The sequence below is a fragment of the Paramisgurnus dabryanus genome, chromosome 6 (assembly GCF_030506205.2).
Source record: "Paramisgurnus dabryanus chromosome 6, PD_genome_1.1, whole genome shotgun sequence".
NCBI lineage: Eukaryota > Metazoa > Chordata > Actinopteri > Cypriniformes > Cobitidae > Paramisgurnus > Paramisgurnus dabryanus.
Window position 1 is genome coordinate 6,809,067 of NC_133342.1, and position 16,233 is coordinate 6,825,299.

Genomic DNA, 16,233 nt, shown 5'->3' on the forward strand with positions numbered 1-16,233 from the left:
CAGTCACCTGTCTGTATGTAAATCTGTGAGTCAGTAATCTGTGTGCTGGATTACATGGACCAGCAGACCGTTATTCGACCGGCCAGCTCACGTGTGGCTGAACAGGTGTGTGTTAGACGGTTGCAAAGTTTCAGTATAATAGGATGAACTTAACTAATAGTTATTAGTTTAAACGCATTTACAGATGGAGCAGCAACAAACTCAAGACTCTCCCTGGAAATTTGAGGAGCCCTGAAGACCCCTGAAGACGCAGTCAGACTCTACTGGACGTATCTGACACATATTTGGAAAACTGGCAGAAAACGGATGTTTTGAAATATGAATGCTCTAAAACCTAACACGGATGGAAGAGATCGAGTTTTTTGTGAGTTTGCCAGTTAGATTTGTCCTAAAATTGCTCTTTCTTATCGTTATGTGTATTCCCAGGTAACACATATTGATATAGCAGAAAGCCAAATGTAAAAGATCAGATTTTATTGACCATATCGATCTTTGTACAGGGCAGGTGGTCCAGCAGACGATGCCCTCTCCTCATAAAGATCTTGTTCCTCAACTGGCCTGGCAAGGAGGGACTAAAAAAACAGAAGAGAAAAAGAGAAACGCTCGTACACCGGACAGAAAACCTGCAGTCATGAGTCCAGAGGTCAACGTGAAGCAGACGCCCTTTGAAAAGGCTGCGTATGACCTCACACACAACCAAAAGGTTGTTGATGACATCACCTTCGGCAGACGGATCGGTTTCTACGAACTTCGTGGGGAAATTGGCAGCGGAAACTTCTCCCAGGTCAAACTCGCCATTCATGACCTGACCAAAGGTGAGCCATGGAATGCATCAATAACTATGAACACAATAGATGATAACCACAACACAGTATATTACCCATTACATGTATTTTTGTAGTTATTCAGAGAGTTAATCTGCAATATTATCACTTGGTCAGGTTATTAAACTATACAGTCACATATTTTATTCTGTTACTTCTACTAACAGTTTTATATTTATACTCACTTTTATAGTCTTAGTTTATTTGTATATTGTTATATGTTTGATTTTTAACACCATTACATTTATGTAGTACATTTACATTAGAGTATTTGGCATACACTTTTTATATTTGATTTATGGGTTATACCCAGTGTCCCGTTTTGACCCACTGCTGGGTTGAAGATAACCCAGCATGTAGAGAACATCACGTCTGGTTCAGTATGTCTGGGGGTAATCAAATGTAGGTTAATCCAGGTGTTGCAAGATTATGGTTAATCTCTGTCACGAGACCCCTTCCCCAAATACATTCAGATTCCATACGGTGCATTTATCACACGGTAAACATATGAATTATTATACATACAACTCTCTAAGATACAACATTTCTAAATTAAAGAAATGTCATGTAAAAAGAAAACCATAAAACAGGAAATGACATCACAGTCCTGGATGATTGTGTGTCAAGTTCTATATATCTGTATGTTGTTGATGAGTATCTATAAATACCGTATGCACTCAAAAAATGCAGGGCTGTTTTGAATTTGGACAATTTGTTTGCAAATTTGGACAAACACAAAAAACTTTAAAATTTACCTAAAATGACTTTCTTATTTAATATTTTGACTTATTTTCAGTACAAATATCTACAAATTCTTAAATCAAGATACATTTTCTTGATGAGCACAATGACCTAAGAAAATAAGTCTACTTTTTAGACCAAATATTCAAATTATTTAAGTATTTCTGCTTGAGCAATAAGTAAATAAATAAAAATATATATTCCAATAGGGTAAGAAAAATATCTTGAAACAAGTTTACTTTTTTCTAAAACACTAAAAAAAATTCAAAACATTCTTACCCCGTTGGTAGATGTTTTTGCTTGTTTTAAGAACAAATTCGCCTACATTTTATATTTATTTGTTCTTAATACTAAACTTATTTTCTTAGGTTATGTTCCTCATCAAGGTTGATTTAAGAATTTTTAGATATCTTTATACTGAAATCAAGACAAAGTAAGAAAGAAAGTCATTTTTTCCGGTGCATTTCAAAATTTGATAATTGTTGACATTTCAATTTGCTACTTCATTATAACGCTATCATTTCTCTTTCTATATTGTTACCAAGACAAAGTTGCAGTCAAAATCCTGGACAAGGTGCGTTTAGACAAGCGTTCACAGAAGTTGTTCCTCTCTGAGATCTATTGCATGGAAAGACTGTCTCACCCAAACATTGTGCAGCTGTATGAGGTGGTGGAGACGTTTCGACGTCTTTATTTAGTGATGGAGTACGCACCTGGAGGAGAGTTGTTCTCTAGAGTTGCCAGTAGGGGTCGACTGTCTGATGTTGAGAGTAAACTGGTCTTCTCACAGATCCTGTCTGCTGTTAAACACATGGTGAGTGATGCCTTTCATACACTGTAAAAAAATCACTTTTTTTATTTAGTATTTTTGTTTTGTTTTCAGTAGAAAAACTTTAAATCAAACTGTATTTTCCTGATGAGCAAATTGAGAAAAGAACACTGTAAAACATGAAAGCCTCATTAAGTTATATATATTTACTATTTCTTTTTAACCCCTTATGTGGTGCAAATCCTGTTGAGTGGGGGGGGGGGTGTAAAAATGTGATGTGCACCTTCAAATTATTATAACTTTGGCAATTTTTTGGTTTAGAAGCCAAATCTTGGCCTTGTTTTAAAGAAGACACTTTAGGGTGAAAACCTTATATATATTTTTATACACTGCAAAAAATTACTAACTTAGTATTTTTGTCTTGTTTTCAGTAGAAATATCTTTTTTTTTTTTAAATCAATTAGTTTTTTCTTGATGAGCAAAATTACCTAAGAAAATACATTTAGTTTTTAGACAAAATGTATCAAATTTAAGTGAATTTGTGGATTAAACAAGCAAAAAAATCTGCCAATGGTAAGCAAATTTTTCTTGAATTTTTCTTAAATAAGTGTTTAAGAAAAAAGTTCAAGATTTTTTGCTTACCCCATTAGCAGATTTTTTTGCTTGTTTAATCCACAAATTCACTTAAATTTAATATTTTTGTCTTAAAACTAGGCTTATTTTCTTAGGTTATTTTGCTCTTCAAGAAAATGCATCTTGACGTGAGAATTTTTAGATACTAACAAAAATACTAACTAAGAAAGTAATTTTTTTACAGTGTAGCAGTTTAAAATTTTTATTTTAAGAAATAAAAATAATTCAATAATATATTCATTTTATAAATAAAATCATAAAAATCTAAATATTTCACAAAAGTAATAATGCAAACATGAAGCCATAAGTTTCAAGTAGCTGTAGAAATTTTCGTTTGTACGTTAAACCAGCTTGAATTGTTTTATAGTAAAAAAGTCTAATTTTAGACCAAAAATATACAATTTAATTCAATTTGTGCTTAAAACAAGCAAAACTATTTACCAATGGGGTGATAATTTGTTTTATTAAGTATTTAAGAAAAAGGTATTTATTTCAAGATTTTTTTTCTAACCCCTTTGGAGATATTTTTGCTTGTTTTAAGCACAAATTTACTTAAATTGTATATTTTTGGTCTAAAAAAAATTTTTTTTCCTTAGGTCATTTTGCTCATCAAGCAAACACATCTTGATTTAAGAATTTTTAGATATTTCTACTGAAAACAAACATACCACACTGCAAAAATTTATTTTCAAGAAAAAAAAATTATTAGTATTTTTGTCTTGTTTTCAGTAAAAATATCTAAAATTCTTAAATTAAGATGCTTTTTCTTGATGAGCAAAACGACCCAATTTAATAAATGTATAGCTTTTAGACCAAAAATATCGATTAAGCGATTTTGTGCATAAAACAAGCAAAAAAATCTGCCAACGGGGTAGGAAAATTTTTCTTGAATTTAGCGTTTAACAAAAATGTTCAAGATTTTTTGCTTACCCCATTGGCAGATTTTTTTGCTTGTTTTATGCACAAAATCACTTAAATTTAATATTTTTGGTGTAAAAACTAGACTTATTTTCTTGGGTTGTTTTGCTCATCAAGAAAAAGCATCTTAATTTAAGAAATTTTAGATATTTTTACTGAAAACAAGACAAATTTTTTTTTTATTTTATTTTGCATAATATAAACTGAATATAGATGTTAAAAAAATGCAATGCAAGAAGAGCCAAAAAGGCCAAAAGGCTTATTTTAAGCCTCCACATAATCAACAGCATAAAAAAGTAATAATACACTGCAAAAAATGATTTTCAAGAAAAACAATTCTTAGTATTTTTGTCTTGTTTTCAGTAGAAATATCTAAAAATTCTTAAATTAAGATGCTTTTTCTTGATGAGCAAAACAACCCAAGAAAATAAGTCTAGTTTTTACACCAAAAATATTAAATTGAAGTGGTTTTGTGCATAAAACAAGCAAAAAAATCTGCCAATGGGGTAAGCAAAAAAATCAATTTCTTGAAAATAATTTTTTTGCAGTGTGGGTTGTTTAATCTGCATCAATGTGTCATATTTTCTAAAATAAAATAAAAAAAATCTGCCTACATATTTATTTTTAAAAGTCTGTGTCCAACTGACAAGCATAGTGTGGGAACAATAAGTGCACAGCTCCCTCTGTAGGCTAGACTGTCAAATTTCAGTTCACTTCGTAAAGATTTTAGAGCTACAGCCTTCAAATACTAAGTCACACATGATGGTCTTCATACTACGCATGACCTCGAAAAAAGTCACCGGCCGCCACTTGTTTGTTGAGTTTCCTATTATGGAAAAAATATCAAAAATATGTAAAAACATAAAGAATAATCAAGTGTTTCTAAACATTTAAACAGTTCTGTATATTAATAAATTTTTTCCTTCATGACCTTTAGCACGACAACAACATCGTCCACCGGGACCTAAAAGCTGAAAATATCTTCTACACCACTACCTACTGCATCAAAGTGGGCGACTTTGGTTTCAGTACCGAATGCACACACGGTGATAATCTCACCACATTCTGTGGTTCTCCACCGTATGCCGCCCCTGAACTCTTTAGAGATAGGAGTTACATTGGGCCGCTGGTTGACATCTGGGCTTTGGGTGTCCTGCTGTACTTCATGACGACAGCCACGTTCCCCTTTAACGGCTCTAGTCTTAAAAGGCTGAGGTTTTGTATTCTCAGGGGTTCTTACACCATTCCAGCTTACATCCCCGATCCCTGCCAGCACATTATTAAGGGGGCACTGAGGCTTGTGCCCGTTGACCGCATATCCCTGGCACAGATCATGTCAAGCCCGTGGCTGAGTGGTATAAAGTATCCGCAGCCGTACCCACCTGCCCCGCAAACTCCTGCACACCTGGCCGATTCCTCTCGGACGCTCACTGCAGATGATCAGTCGGTAAAGATGGCAATGAAGATGCTGGGCATTACTGAGACTCACCTGAGGAACAATGCGGTGTTGGACTGTCGCAGTCCCCTGACCGGGGTTTACCGCATTCTTCTGCATCGCATTCAGAGGAAGAGATCCATAGAGGCAGCAGGATACACGGCGCTCTGTCCCACAAACACCCGACCCAGCAAGCGGTGCTGGTCATATCCTATCAACATCCATAAGAAACACGATGAGTCTGCAGTGTGTGTCATTCTTTAAAGATGAAAAATAAGACAAATATTAAAATTGGGGATAGCTTGATACCTTCAAATGTTTTGCAGTACATGTGACATGGTCATGCAACTTTCATTGAATCGCATGTATAGAAAAACTCTATGAATGGTTTTTGTTTGTATTTTCTTACAATTAAATTTGATTATAGAGGTGAAACTCAAAACGTGTGGAATGTCATTGGACATTGCGTGTCACATGATGAAATATGCATATACAACTAGACAGGAAACATGCGAGAACCAATGAGGTTCAACGTTATTGACGTGAACTTGAAACAATTAATGTGAAGTTTTATGTGGGATGCATCCGAAAACCAAGGCAGATGATTTGGTGCCTCTCTGCTCCAGGAAACGCATTCGGACAGCCTTCATAGGCAGCGTAATTGTATTCAGTTTGAAATATAAACAGAGAGCGCCTTTGTAGTAACTAAAACCGTATTTGAAAACTGCAATACTAATTTTCTTGCTAGAAACGGTGTAAAATATAACCTTATTTACTCTAAATTTGTGTTCCAGCTGCTTTCTTGGCCGCCATTTTCTTTTTTCGAACTCGACCAATTACATTCCCCATGCAGAGATTATGGGATAAGACGATGAAGGTATCTACGGAGACAGGAAGTAAACCAAACATTGTATTCGGACATGCTTCGAATGCTGCCACCGGGCTAAATAACCCTGAACAATTTAAAGTCTGTGAAAAGTGATATTTAATATGTTTTGTTTGTCACATCATAGAAAAACGTGCTGTTGATCACCCAGCAAATTTGAATGCTAAAAAACCCGCCAAGTAAATAAAATAAGTTAACGAAATCTGGAAAAAATATGCAGCATTCTCTGCTCTCAAACGCTGGGGGCGTGACCAATGTCTGCGCTGAAACCACGCCCACTAGAAGAAAAGCTGCCTTCAAAGACAGTGATTTGGGCGGGGCCATTCTCGGTGACTCCAGTGCATCATCAAGCCACTGTTTTAGCCCCGTCCAAATAATCCTGAACACAGTGGCGTAGCGTCTGGTCATGCAGGGTATGCACGTGCAAATGGGCCCGGGCCAATAGGGGGCCCGGCCCTGGGCCCGCCCCAGCTTTTAATATTTTTTTTTTCAATTAAATTTTTATTTGTGGCTGCAATAAATATATTTTGTATATATCATGTGAGTGATTTCTTATTTCTCCATAATGTCTTAAGTTCTCCATCATTTCTTGTTTGCGTTTATTTTATTTTTTGCACTCTGCGGCTGCCGTAAACTACTACGCCATCATTTTCTTACATGACGCATCGCCACGCCAAAAAAAAAAAAAAACAGTGTGAGAGGTTAATATAGCGGCTATCTACATGAACATTAAGGATGGAGAAATATAAACATAAAAGTGGGGCCTTAAAGAGAAAAGAGGAGGTGGAGAATTTAGTCACGAGTCAAGAACTACCCAAAACATTTTGTTTTTCTTTATTTAAATCTACCCTTTAAAGTAAAAAAGTAAAGTAAAAATATTTGACTACCTTATTAAAAGTATATGTTGTTAACAGACCCTGCGCGCCACAGTTAACAGTGCCAATGGGCAAGGTTGGGGGGGGGGCTTTGGCTTAATAATATAAATAAAATATATATATTATAAATATATATATATAGGATAATTTTTTTTTCATATGGGCCCAGGACTGACTTGCTACGCCACTGCCTGATCACAGAAATGTGAAAAAAAACTGTTTAACGGTGTAACTCCACAATTTAGTACTACATAGTTAACAGTCATTCTAACATGTTTCGGCAATAGATTTCTTAAATTTATAATGTGTTTAAGAAACAATTCTCTGAAATGACTTTACACGGACAGGTCTATAGCAGCTTGACAACCACCAACAATCAATACCCGAGCATTGTGTGGCAACACCCATGTTTCCCTTTTGAAAATCCTGTTGGATTCTTATTTTAAAGTCACACTGCAAAAAAAAGACTTTCTTAGTTAGTATTTTTGTCTTGTTTTAAGCAACAATATCTACAAATTCTCAAGTCAAGATGCATTTTCTTGATGAACAAAAAATAACATAAGAAAATAAGTCTAGTTTTAAAACAATAAATATAAAATTTAAGTGAATTTGTCGATTAAACAAGCAAAAAAATCTAGAACTTTTTTCTTAAACACTTAATTCAAGAAAAATTCAAGAAAAAATTGCTTACCCCATTGGCAGTTTTTTTTTTTTTTTTTGCTTGTTTTATCCACAAATTCACTTAAATTTGATATTTTTTGTTTTAAAACTAGACCTATTTTCTAAGGTCATTTTGCTCATCAAGAAAATTCATCTGGATTTAAGAGTTTTTAGATATTTGTACTGAAAACAAGACAAAAATACTTAGTAAGAAAGTCATTTTTTCCAGTGCACAGCGTGAAAATCTTCCCAGTGCTTTTATCAACCTAAAAATTTGATAAAGATCAACCCAGTTACTTTTTCTTAATGGTTTTGGTAAACCATTCTCTGCGAGCATGTAAAAAATATTAGGTCATTGAAATTACGCTCCCCTTGTGATGTCAGAAGGGGATAATACCGCCCCATAATCTGCACTCTCCAACCACGGCACTGCCATTTAGTGCAGAGATCAGCTCATTTGCATTTAAAAGGATACACATTTTTGCTCACACCTAGTACAAAGTGTTAATTTTAACATGCTATAATAAATTATCTTTATGATATTTTGAGCTATAACTTCAAATACGTACTGTGGCGACACCATCTTAAAAAAGTCTTGACCGTTTTAAGACTTTAGGACTAAAGACTTTTATGACTGAAGACACTGATGGCCAGAAGAGGGCGCCAGATTGTAATCAAAGTCAATGCATGTAGCCCTAGTAAAATGTGCAGTATACCTCCAGTATAGACAAATTTTCTGCTTTTATATATTAAACAAGATTTGTCATAAGAAGTTGCATTTGCATTGACTGCGTAGTCCTTTAGTTAAAAGTGTGACCTGTCTTTGCACATCCATTTTCATAGGCGATGTAAATTGTAAAACAGATTGTTCACTTCAAAATCATCATTGTTTTTTATTCGCTAGATAATTTTGGTAACAGGGTGGGGATTATAAGATCATCCACTGACAAACAGAGACTTCATGAGCTCACTTTCAAAAAGGACGATGTTATCATTATGACAAATTGTTTTTGATTAACAGAATGGTTAATTACTTCACAAGGGGAAATATATGATGTAAGAGGGTTGGTGCATAACCTGGGGACATAACTTTTTATTTTAGATTCTTACTAATATGTCAATTAAAAATGACAAGTATTACACTGACTATGAACACAACACGCAAAATTTTATTTACATCAGAATTTTGAGTATTTGCCAATACAGCCATGGGAAAAACACCCGCTATATACAGTTTAAGTCATAATAGCATCATTTTTTGTTCAAATGTATGGTTTTAATAGCTGCTTTATTGACGATACAGATTCAGTTTGAGTTCATTTACAATAAAACGCTGCGGTGAAGCAATGAAGTATCAAAATTTCACACCCATGATTGATTAACCATAATACAGCGAAAATATTCACAGGCCGTGCCAAATTCTTTCATTTTGATTTGCTGCTATTTGATGAAATAAAGGAGGCACAGACAAGCATGAAAATATATGAGTCACTCATCCTTTTTGGTGGGGTTATCTGTCAAGCGCTGGAGGGATCTAAACTAAAACACATCCAGATCAGATTGGCATTTTGACATTTACTTTCACTGACAATTTATTAGCGCATTAGGTCTGAAGAAACTATTAGGTCCAGACACATAGCTGTGTTCAAACCCATCTCCTGTCAAAAGCTGTTTGTAATTTCTTTCAGCTACGTTATTGGCACATTTGCAAGTTTGGAAAGGTCTTTTAAGTTTTACACAAGTATAGTTTCAGTTTTATGACCATGGCAGCAATACGATTTTGGATTGTGCAATTTACTTAAAAAAAACTCTGCGTTCTGGGGAAGGTGTTAAAAGTTGTGTATTTTAACTAGTACTGGTTAAGTATAAACAAGTGTGAAATTAAAAGATTTAAATAATTATCATAAGGATAATAGGATTTGTATTAAACCTAAAATGCTTTCCCTGGAGCAACTGATGTAATCCTGTATTGACATGCAACATTGTCAATGTTATTCTTGGAGTTTCCCAGATATTGTGAAATAGCAAATGCATGCTCAAAAAGGGACAGATTCAAGATACCATCTTTTTTTGACAAATTTGAGTTATTTGTTCAACATCGGCACATAAACCTGTGTAAAATAAAACCTTTTGCAAAAAATGTTTCTAATTTCTATTAGGCCTATTAAATACAGGCCCAGGCAGATTTTCAAGTTTTGTTTCACTTTGATATTTCGTTTCCAGGTGTCGACTCAGGTCACTGCAGGCTTCTCATCACAAACCACCTTATCAGACACAATTCCTTCAATTTACTCAATTTTTTAAGGTAAGTGGTTGCAATAAATTAATTTAAGCTACATTTAAACAGAAGTTTTTTGTTTTTCTTTTTTTGTTTGTTTGTTTGTTTAAATGTAGCTTAAATAAATTGATTGCGACCACTTAACTTAAAAAATTGAGTAAATTGAATGAAATTTTTTTTTCAGTGTATAACAAATAATATTTGTGGCCCCCTGGACCACAAAATCAGTGATAAGGGTCATACATCTGAAATCTAAATAAATAAGCTTTAATGATTTATGATTTGTTAGGATAGGACAATATTTGGCTGAGAGACAACACTGAAAAAAATGATTCATTCAATTTACTCAATTTTTTAAGGTAAGTATACTGTAAAAAAATTCCGTAGAAATTACAATGTTGGTGCAGCTGGGTTGCCGGTAATTTACCGTAGATTTAAATTTATGTTATTTACTGGCAAGAGTTTGTTCAAAGTTAAATAAATTTTAAATATTAACAAGTCTTTATCTTTACAGAATAAAACTAAACAATAACAGCCTCATGCAAAGCATTCTGGGAACCAGAAATCATCATCAACCTTTTTCAGTTTTTTGCTTCGGATTTTGTTTCCCAGAATGTTTTGCTTGATGCTGTTTTTTTTTTATTTTACTCTGTTAAGACAAAGACTTGTTCATTTAAATTTGAACAAAATGTTACCAGTAAATAACATAAATAAAAATTTACGGTAAATTACCGGCAACCCAGCTGCAATTTCTATGGACTTTTTTTACAGTGCAATCAATTTATTTAAGCAACATTTAAACAAAAGTTTTTTTTGTTTTGCTAATTTTTTTTTTGTTTAAAGGTAGCTTAAATAAATTGATTGCGACCACTTACCTTTAAAAAAAAAAAGAGTAAATTGAATGAATTTTTTTTCAGTGAACTATTTGAAAATCTGGAATGTGAGGGTGCAAAAAAACTCAAAATGCTGAGAAAATCGGCTTTAAAGTTGTCTAAATGAAGTCATAAGCAACACATGTTATAAATGATAAATACATTTTTGATAAATATACATTGAAAAAAATGATTCATTCAATTTACTCAATTTTTTAAGGTAAGTGGTTGCAATCAATTTATTTAAGCTACATTTAAACAAATTTTTTTTGTTTTGTTTTGCTTTTCTATTTTTTTGTTGTTGTTTAATTCTTTCGCCGCCAGCGTTTTTTGAAAAAGTTGCCAGCCAGCGCCAGCGTTTTTCATGATTTTTACCAAAGTTTAATGCCTTCCAGAAAATGTTCTTCTTTAAATATATAAACATTCAATATACCAAATGAAAGAACAGACCCTCTGCTTTCAAAAAAAAAAAAAAAGTTTCATCCTACCTTCAGTGGTTCTTTTGTAATCAGCTTTTGAATAAGAGTAGGTTTCTGCAAAAACACCACATTTTGAGCAAAAAGCAGAGATAATTTCATTTTTGTGACAGACTTTTCATAGAGATCCCATTCAGAGCGATCTTTAAAACAGACACGGACATGCAGCCGCTTGCCATAGGGCAATACTTCCGGGTTTAAAAAGTTGCGGAAGGGCACCACCTGGTGGATAATAGCGGTATTGCGGAAAGACGGAAATACTCGTCATTGCCAGGGAAGCGTTTTCTCTTGATTGACAAGATATCTCGTCAATGGCGGTGAAAGAGTTAAATGTAGCTTAAATAAATTATTTGCAACCACTTACCTTAACAAATGAGTAAATTGAATTAATCATTTTTTTTCGGTGTATACACATTGGGAAATTTACAAAATATATTAATGAAACATGATCTTAAGATATTCTAATGCCTTTTGCCCTATAAAAATCAACAATTGTGACCGTTACAAACAATGTATTGTTGGCAATGTATTGTTGACAAATATACCTGGGCAACTTATGACTGGATTTGTGGTCCTGTGTAACATTTGTTAACATAAAAAACAATAATATTATTTGTATAATATTGTTTAATATGAATTAATCCTAATCTTTACAATTAATGTTAAATTGTTGCGCTCCAGCTTCAAAACATTGGCACGTGATAAAGTGCTTTTGTTAATATTCCTGCATGCCTAAGCTGAGCTCAAACATGCTCAGAAGTGCATCAGCTATACCTTAGTGAATAAAAGGGTTATATTTTTAATAAAAAGATCTTTGGAAAAGTAATCTAATCCCTCTGAAATGTAAGTGCAATTTCACAAATCCTCCAAGAGCAAGTGTTAACAGTTGTCATGGATTGATAAAACAACTAAGAGGTAAATATTATTGAAAGGGCACAATTGTGCTTCCTAAGGCAAAATAATACTCGAATCAAAATTTTTCACTCGGAGCTTATGTATTTGACATGACCGATATATTTATTATCTGTTTGCTTTTATAAATGTTGACACTCTTTGCTTTTAAAGGAAGACTTTTGCATTCTTTCTTTTGACATTAATCCTTGAGGTATAAGCTTATACTGTAAGTTGTCCTGAGGGCCTGCAGTTGCACAAATATTACGTCATATAAAATCCTTATTGACTATAGCCTATAACAAAAAAGTTTTGTGGGGCAAAAAGAAATTTGTATTAGTGATTTGTGATTTATTACTTATTTGGGTTTGGGATTTGATCTACACTTCTTACTCAACCTTTTTAATTAATTGTGTGCTTTGTGTTGATACTTAATCAGAGATCAGACTTATAGATTATTTTAATCTTTTGGGACCTAAAACCCTAACAACAGCTTGCATACATCCTCAATGCCATGTGATGTGTTTTAAATGGAGAAGCACTACAAAAAAGCAATCTGAATGAGCTGGAGCTGTCTTATGGTGTCTGTGGTGAGCTCTGTGGGCAGGATTCAGCTGAGATTGTGTCCATGAACAGTGGTTGTTGTGGCTGCGTGGTGTTATCTCTATCCTTGTGGGATCTGTCAAGAGATGTCCTGTGGTCCTGCTGAAGAGAAGTCCTGTCGTCATTCATACTCTGTCCAGGTGTGTGTACATAAAAATTACAAAAATGCTGATTTATGCATGCCAGGCCAGTGGGTGTGGCGAGTCACATAACACTACGAAAGACCCTTAAGGGAAGTGATAAAGGAGTAGCCTGCAGAAAGATGCCTTCAAACAAACAACATGCTGAAAGCAGCTGGCAGTTTTGGACGAATGATAAGGCTGGTTTGTTACTTCATCTTCAACATTTTAGCAACATGAACATAATCATGTAGTCCGCCATTGTTGTCTGTGTACGTGAATTCTCCTGTAGACCAAACACGGACTACATATGTGCCTGACACCAGCGTTTTCACAGATTTGCATTTTTTGGATAAAGACACCATTTTCAAAAACATGCACTTTGTAGCATGTTTTCAAATGTTTGCGTTTTCGGGACCCAAAAAATGTTTGGACTCTTTCTTACTCCCAGCGCAATGCACGACGCAAGAGTCTTTTGCTAGTTTCAACCCTGCGCAATGATCATTTTCACATTTAGCGCCACGTTGTTTAAATAGCAAATGCACTTGTGCCCAGTTTTGTACCCATGTGCGTTCTGGTCTGAAAATGAGGTGTGTTCAGGCGCATTGTTGGCGCGTTGCTATTTTGAGGCAACTAAAATAGACTACGCCATTGACCAACTAAAACCTGCTCTAAAGTCTATGGCGCAATAGTGTTTTTTGTTATTTAATGAGCGCGTTAGTAATATGCGCCTATAAATGGGACGTCAACGCGGGTTTGCTTATCACATACATGAATGCGCAGCAGCACAAAAATGATTTTAAATATGAAAGATTAAAGGATTGAATGTAAAAGATTATTATTGAGTCTCTTGGACATAAATGAGGACTATTTATGAGACGTTAGTCGGCGTAAAGAACTGCTTCACCTGCAGCCTGGTAAGTAAATAAATGGTTTGCTTTAAACAAAAGCATCTGTTTTTAAATGTTTTTTAAATGCTACCCTATGGATTTATTGTATATGAAGACTCTGTACCTGTGGGTATGGTGAGATAAGAAACATTTTAAGTAATGCTTTTTAAAAATTGGCACTGTCCGAGTGCTGAAACGCTTCGGTTCTCCGCACGTTTGTAAATTCTTTATCTCTTGTTTGTATTTTTAGAAAACAAACATTTTCTTGCATATTTGCAAATTATTTTATGAGATTACAATGATTATGTAGGATCAATACATTTACAGCAATTCAAAGCCTGTTATTTGTACTTCTATGACTGAAAAAAAAACGGCTTTTAAAGGTTTTATTACAAAAAAAATTAAGTTTCAATAAAAATGAAAACAACACAATTTTTTAACATTATTCTTTAACTAGTGGTCTTCTCCCTCCGCTTAGTTTTTCAGTTTACAAAGTCCGTCATCTAAACAGGGATTACACATAGCGCCGGCACAACTGGCTTTTAAAGGAGATGAGAGCTGAGACTCTCATTGGTTTATTGCACGTTACGCCCAAAACACTCCCATTACTCGCCAAAAGAATAGGAACAACCCCTTTCGACCGTGCGCTCGGCGCACAAACGATTTTTCCCGTCGTTAAATTAGCAAAAGTGGATTTGGACACGGCCATTTACACTGTGCGCTTTAGACAATGCGCTTAGATCTTTAAAATAGGGCCCTTTCTGTTTCTCCATAGTGTCTTCGAATTATAAACAGGTACGAAATAAATTATTCATCTGTTGCCCCCTTTAAGCACATTTTTTGAATGAATTTTGTTTGAAGCTTTGTGTCGTTTTGACAAATGAATGCATGTCGTACATGAATAACAGCTTACACATTCTGAAGAACATTTACTTTAAGAAGAAAGAAAATCATGCAGGTTTGCAACGACGTGAGGGTGAATGAAGTGCATGACATCATTGCAAACGTTTAAACCTGTGATGCCTCAATCGTTGAGCACATCATCTGGACAACGTTTGAAAGCTCATCAATCAAACACATCTTTGCTGGGGTGAATTACTGCCTATTTTACTGCCTTCACATTTCATTTCCACTTTTGATGTATAGAAATCCAAGCTTGCTGGAGGATATTTGGCCTTAGAGGCTGAATCTGAGGCTGAGGCGACTGGAAACAGTTCAGCACAGAGGAAGCCAATATCTGAGGATGATATCTGAGCAGACATGCCTCTCTTCCTCCATTACCATTAGCATGGAAGAGAAGAGAAACACGCCATGAAGGTGAAGAAATGAGACTTCATACATTTCGCATGGCGTGTTGAGACCTGCAGGAGAAAAGACACATGCATGATGATACCAAAGGTATCAATATCATGGTCCACTGTACCATGGTATCGGCAAAATACTTTTATGTAAAGGGCAACCTTGAGAGATAAAATGTAACAACTTCAATCTTTATAGCAAGAGCGGAGAGACGTATATTCCTGATTATTAACCCTGTTTTACTGTGCACACAAAAAGTCTTTTGTTTCAAGGGAAAGTGAAAGTAGGCCACAACACGATTAAAGGCTTTTATAGTTTGTATTGCTGTGTGTAACTTCTTTCAACTATGATAACCCTCCTACATGTAAACAGCATAGGTGTAGAATGCAGTTAAATAGGCCGTGACTGCGGAAACAGATTATAATTCCCCGGTTTCACAACACTTAAGGTTATCCTAGACCAAGCTGTCTCAACAGAAAATAACATGCACTGACAGATCATAAAATATGCCAGTTCCATTGATTTGGGGAGGGCAGTGGGGGCACTGCCCCCCATACCAAAGCCAATTATGATATTGTCTAAGCTATTAATGAAATAAAAGTACAAGAATACATATTTTATATGTCGTATCTTAATATTTTAATGGGTAGACTGTGTAATTTAAGGCTAAAATAGTTTTAATTAGTTTAAACCATAATTAAAAGCCTAAAGCCGCACTTTATGGCTAATCTCAATGCATGTAGTCCCAGTTACAGCTTTTGTACCTTATTTTAAAAGTAAATTTAAAGTAGTAAGTGACATAAATGTAAGATTTATGCTTATAAGTTGCCTTAGAAAAATTATTAACTATTATTAAATAATAGATTGGTCATCACTTTTTTTAGATGTGTTAGTTTTATGTTTCTTGTATCACTCAGTGAATTAATCAATACATTCAGTTATCATTAACAAAGTGAGTTTTACAGTTTAAAGATTTTTATGTGTGACCCTGGACCACAAAACCATAAGAAGTCATAAGGAGCATAGGTTAGTTTGTAGCAATTGCCAATAATATATTGTATGGC

General features: G+C 34.5%; 1 protein-coding gene across 1 annotated transcript; it reads left to right on the plus strand.

Annotated features, from left to right (window-relative positions):
• The first annotated feature begins 239 nt into the window (after nt 1-239).
• Nucleotides 240-5,653, plus strand: LOC135744163 (serine/threonine-protein kinase NIM1). Its single transcript, XM_065262127.2, has 4 exons — nt 240-364; nt 501-815; nt 2,111-2,379; nt 4,823-5,653. Exons 1-4 carry the CDS (start codon nt 319-321, stop codon nt 5,582-5,584), a joined length of 1,392 nt encoding a protein of 463 aa, XP_065118199.1. The 5' UTR covers nt 240-318; the 3' UTR covers nt 5,585-5,653.
• The last annotated feature ends 10,580 nt before the right edge of the window (nt 5,654-16,233 follow it).

Bases quoted from the DNA above. Each gene is read 5' to 3' on its own strand.
- LOC135744163 (XM_065262127.2), top strand. From the start codon at position 319: ATGAATGCTCTAAAACCTAACACGGATGGAAGAGATCGAGTTTTTT. The intron at 365-500 runs GTGAGTTTGCCA...ATCTTTGTACAG, and splicing joins TGGAAGAGATCGAGTTTTTT to GGCAGGTGGTCCAGCAGACG. The intron at 2,380-4,822 runs GTGAGTGATGCC...CATGACCTTTAG, and splicing joins TGTCTGCTGTTAAACACATG to CACGACAACAACATCGTCCA.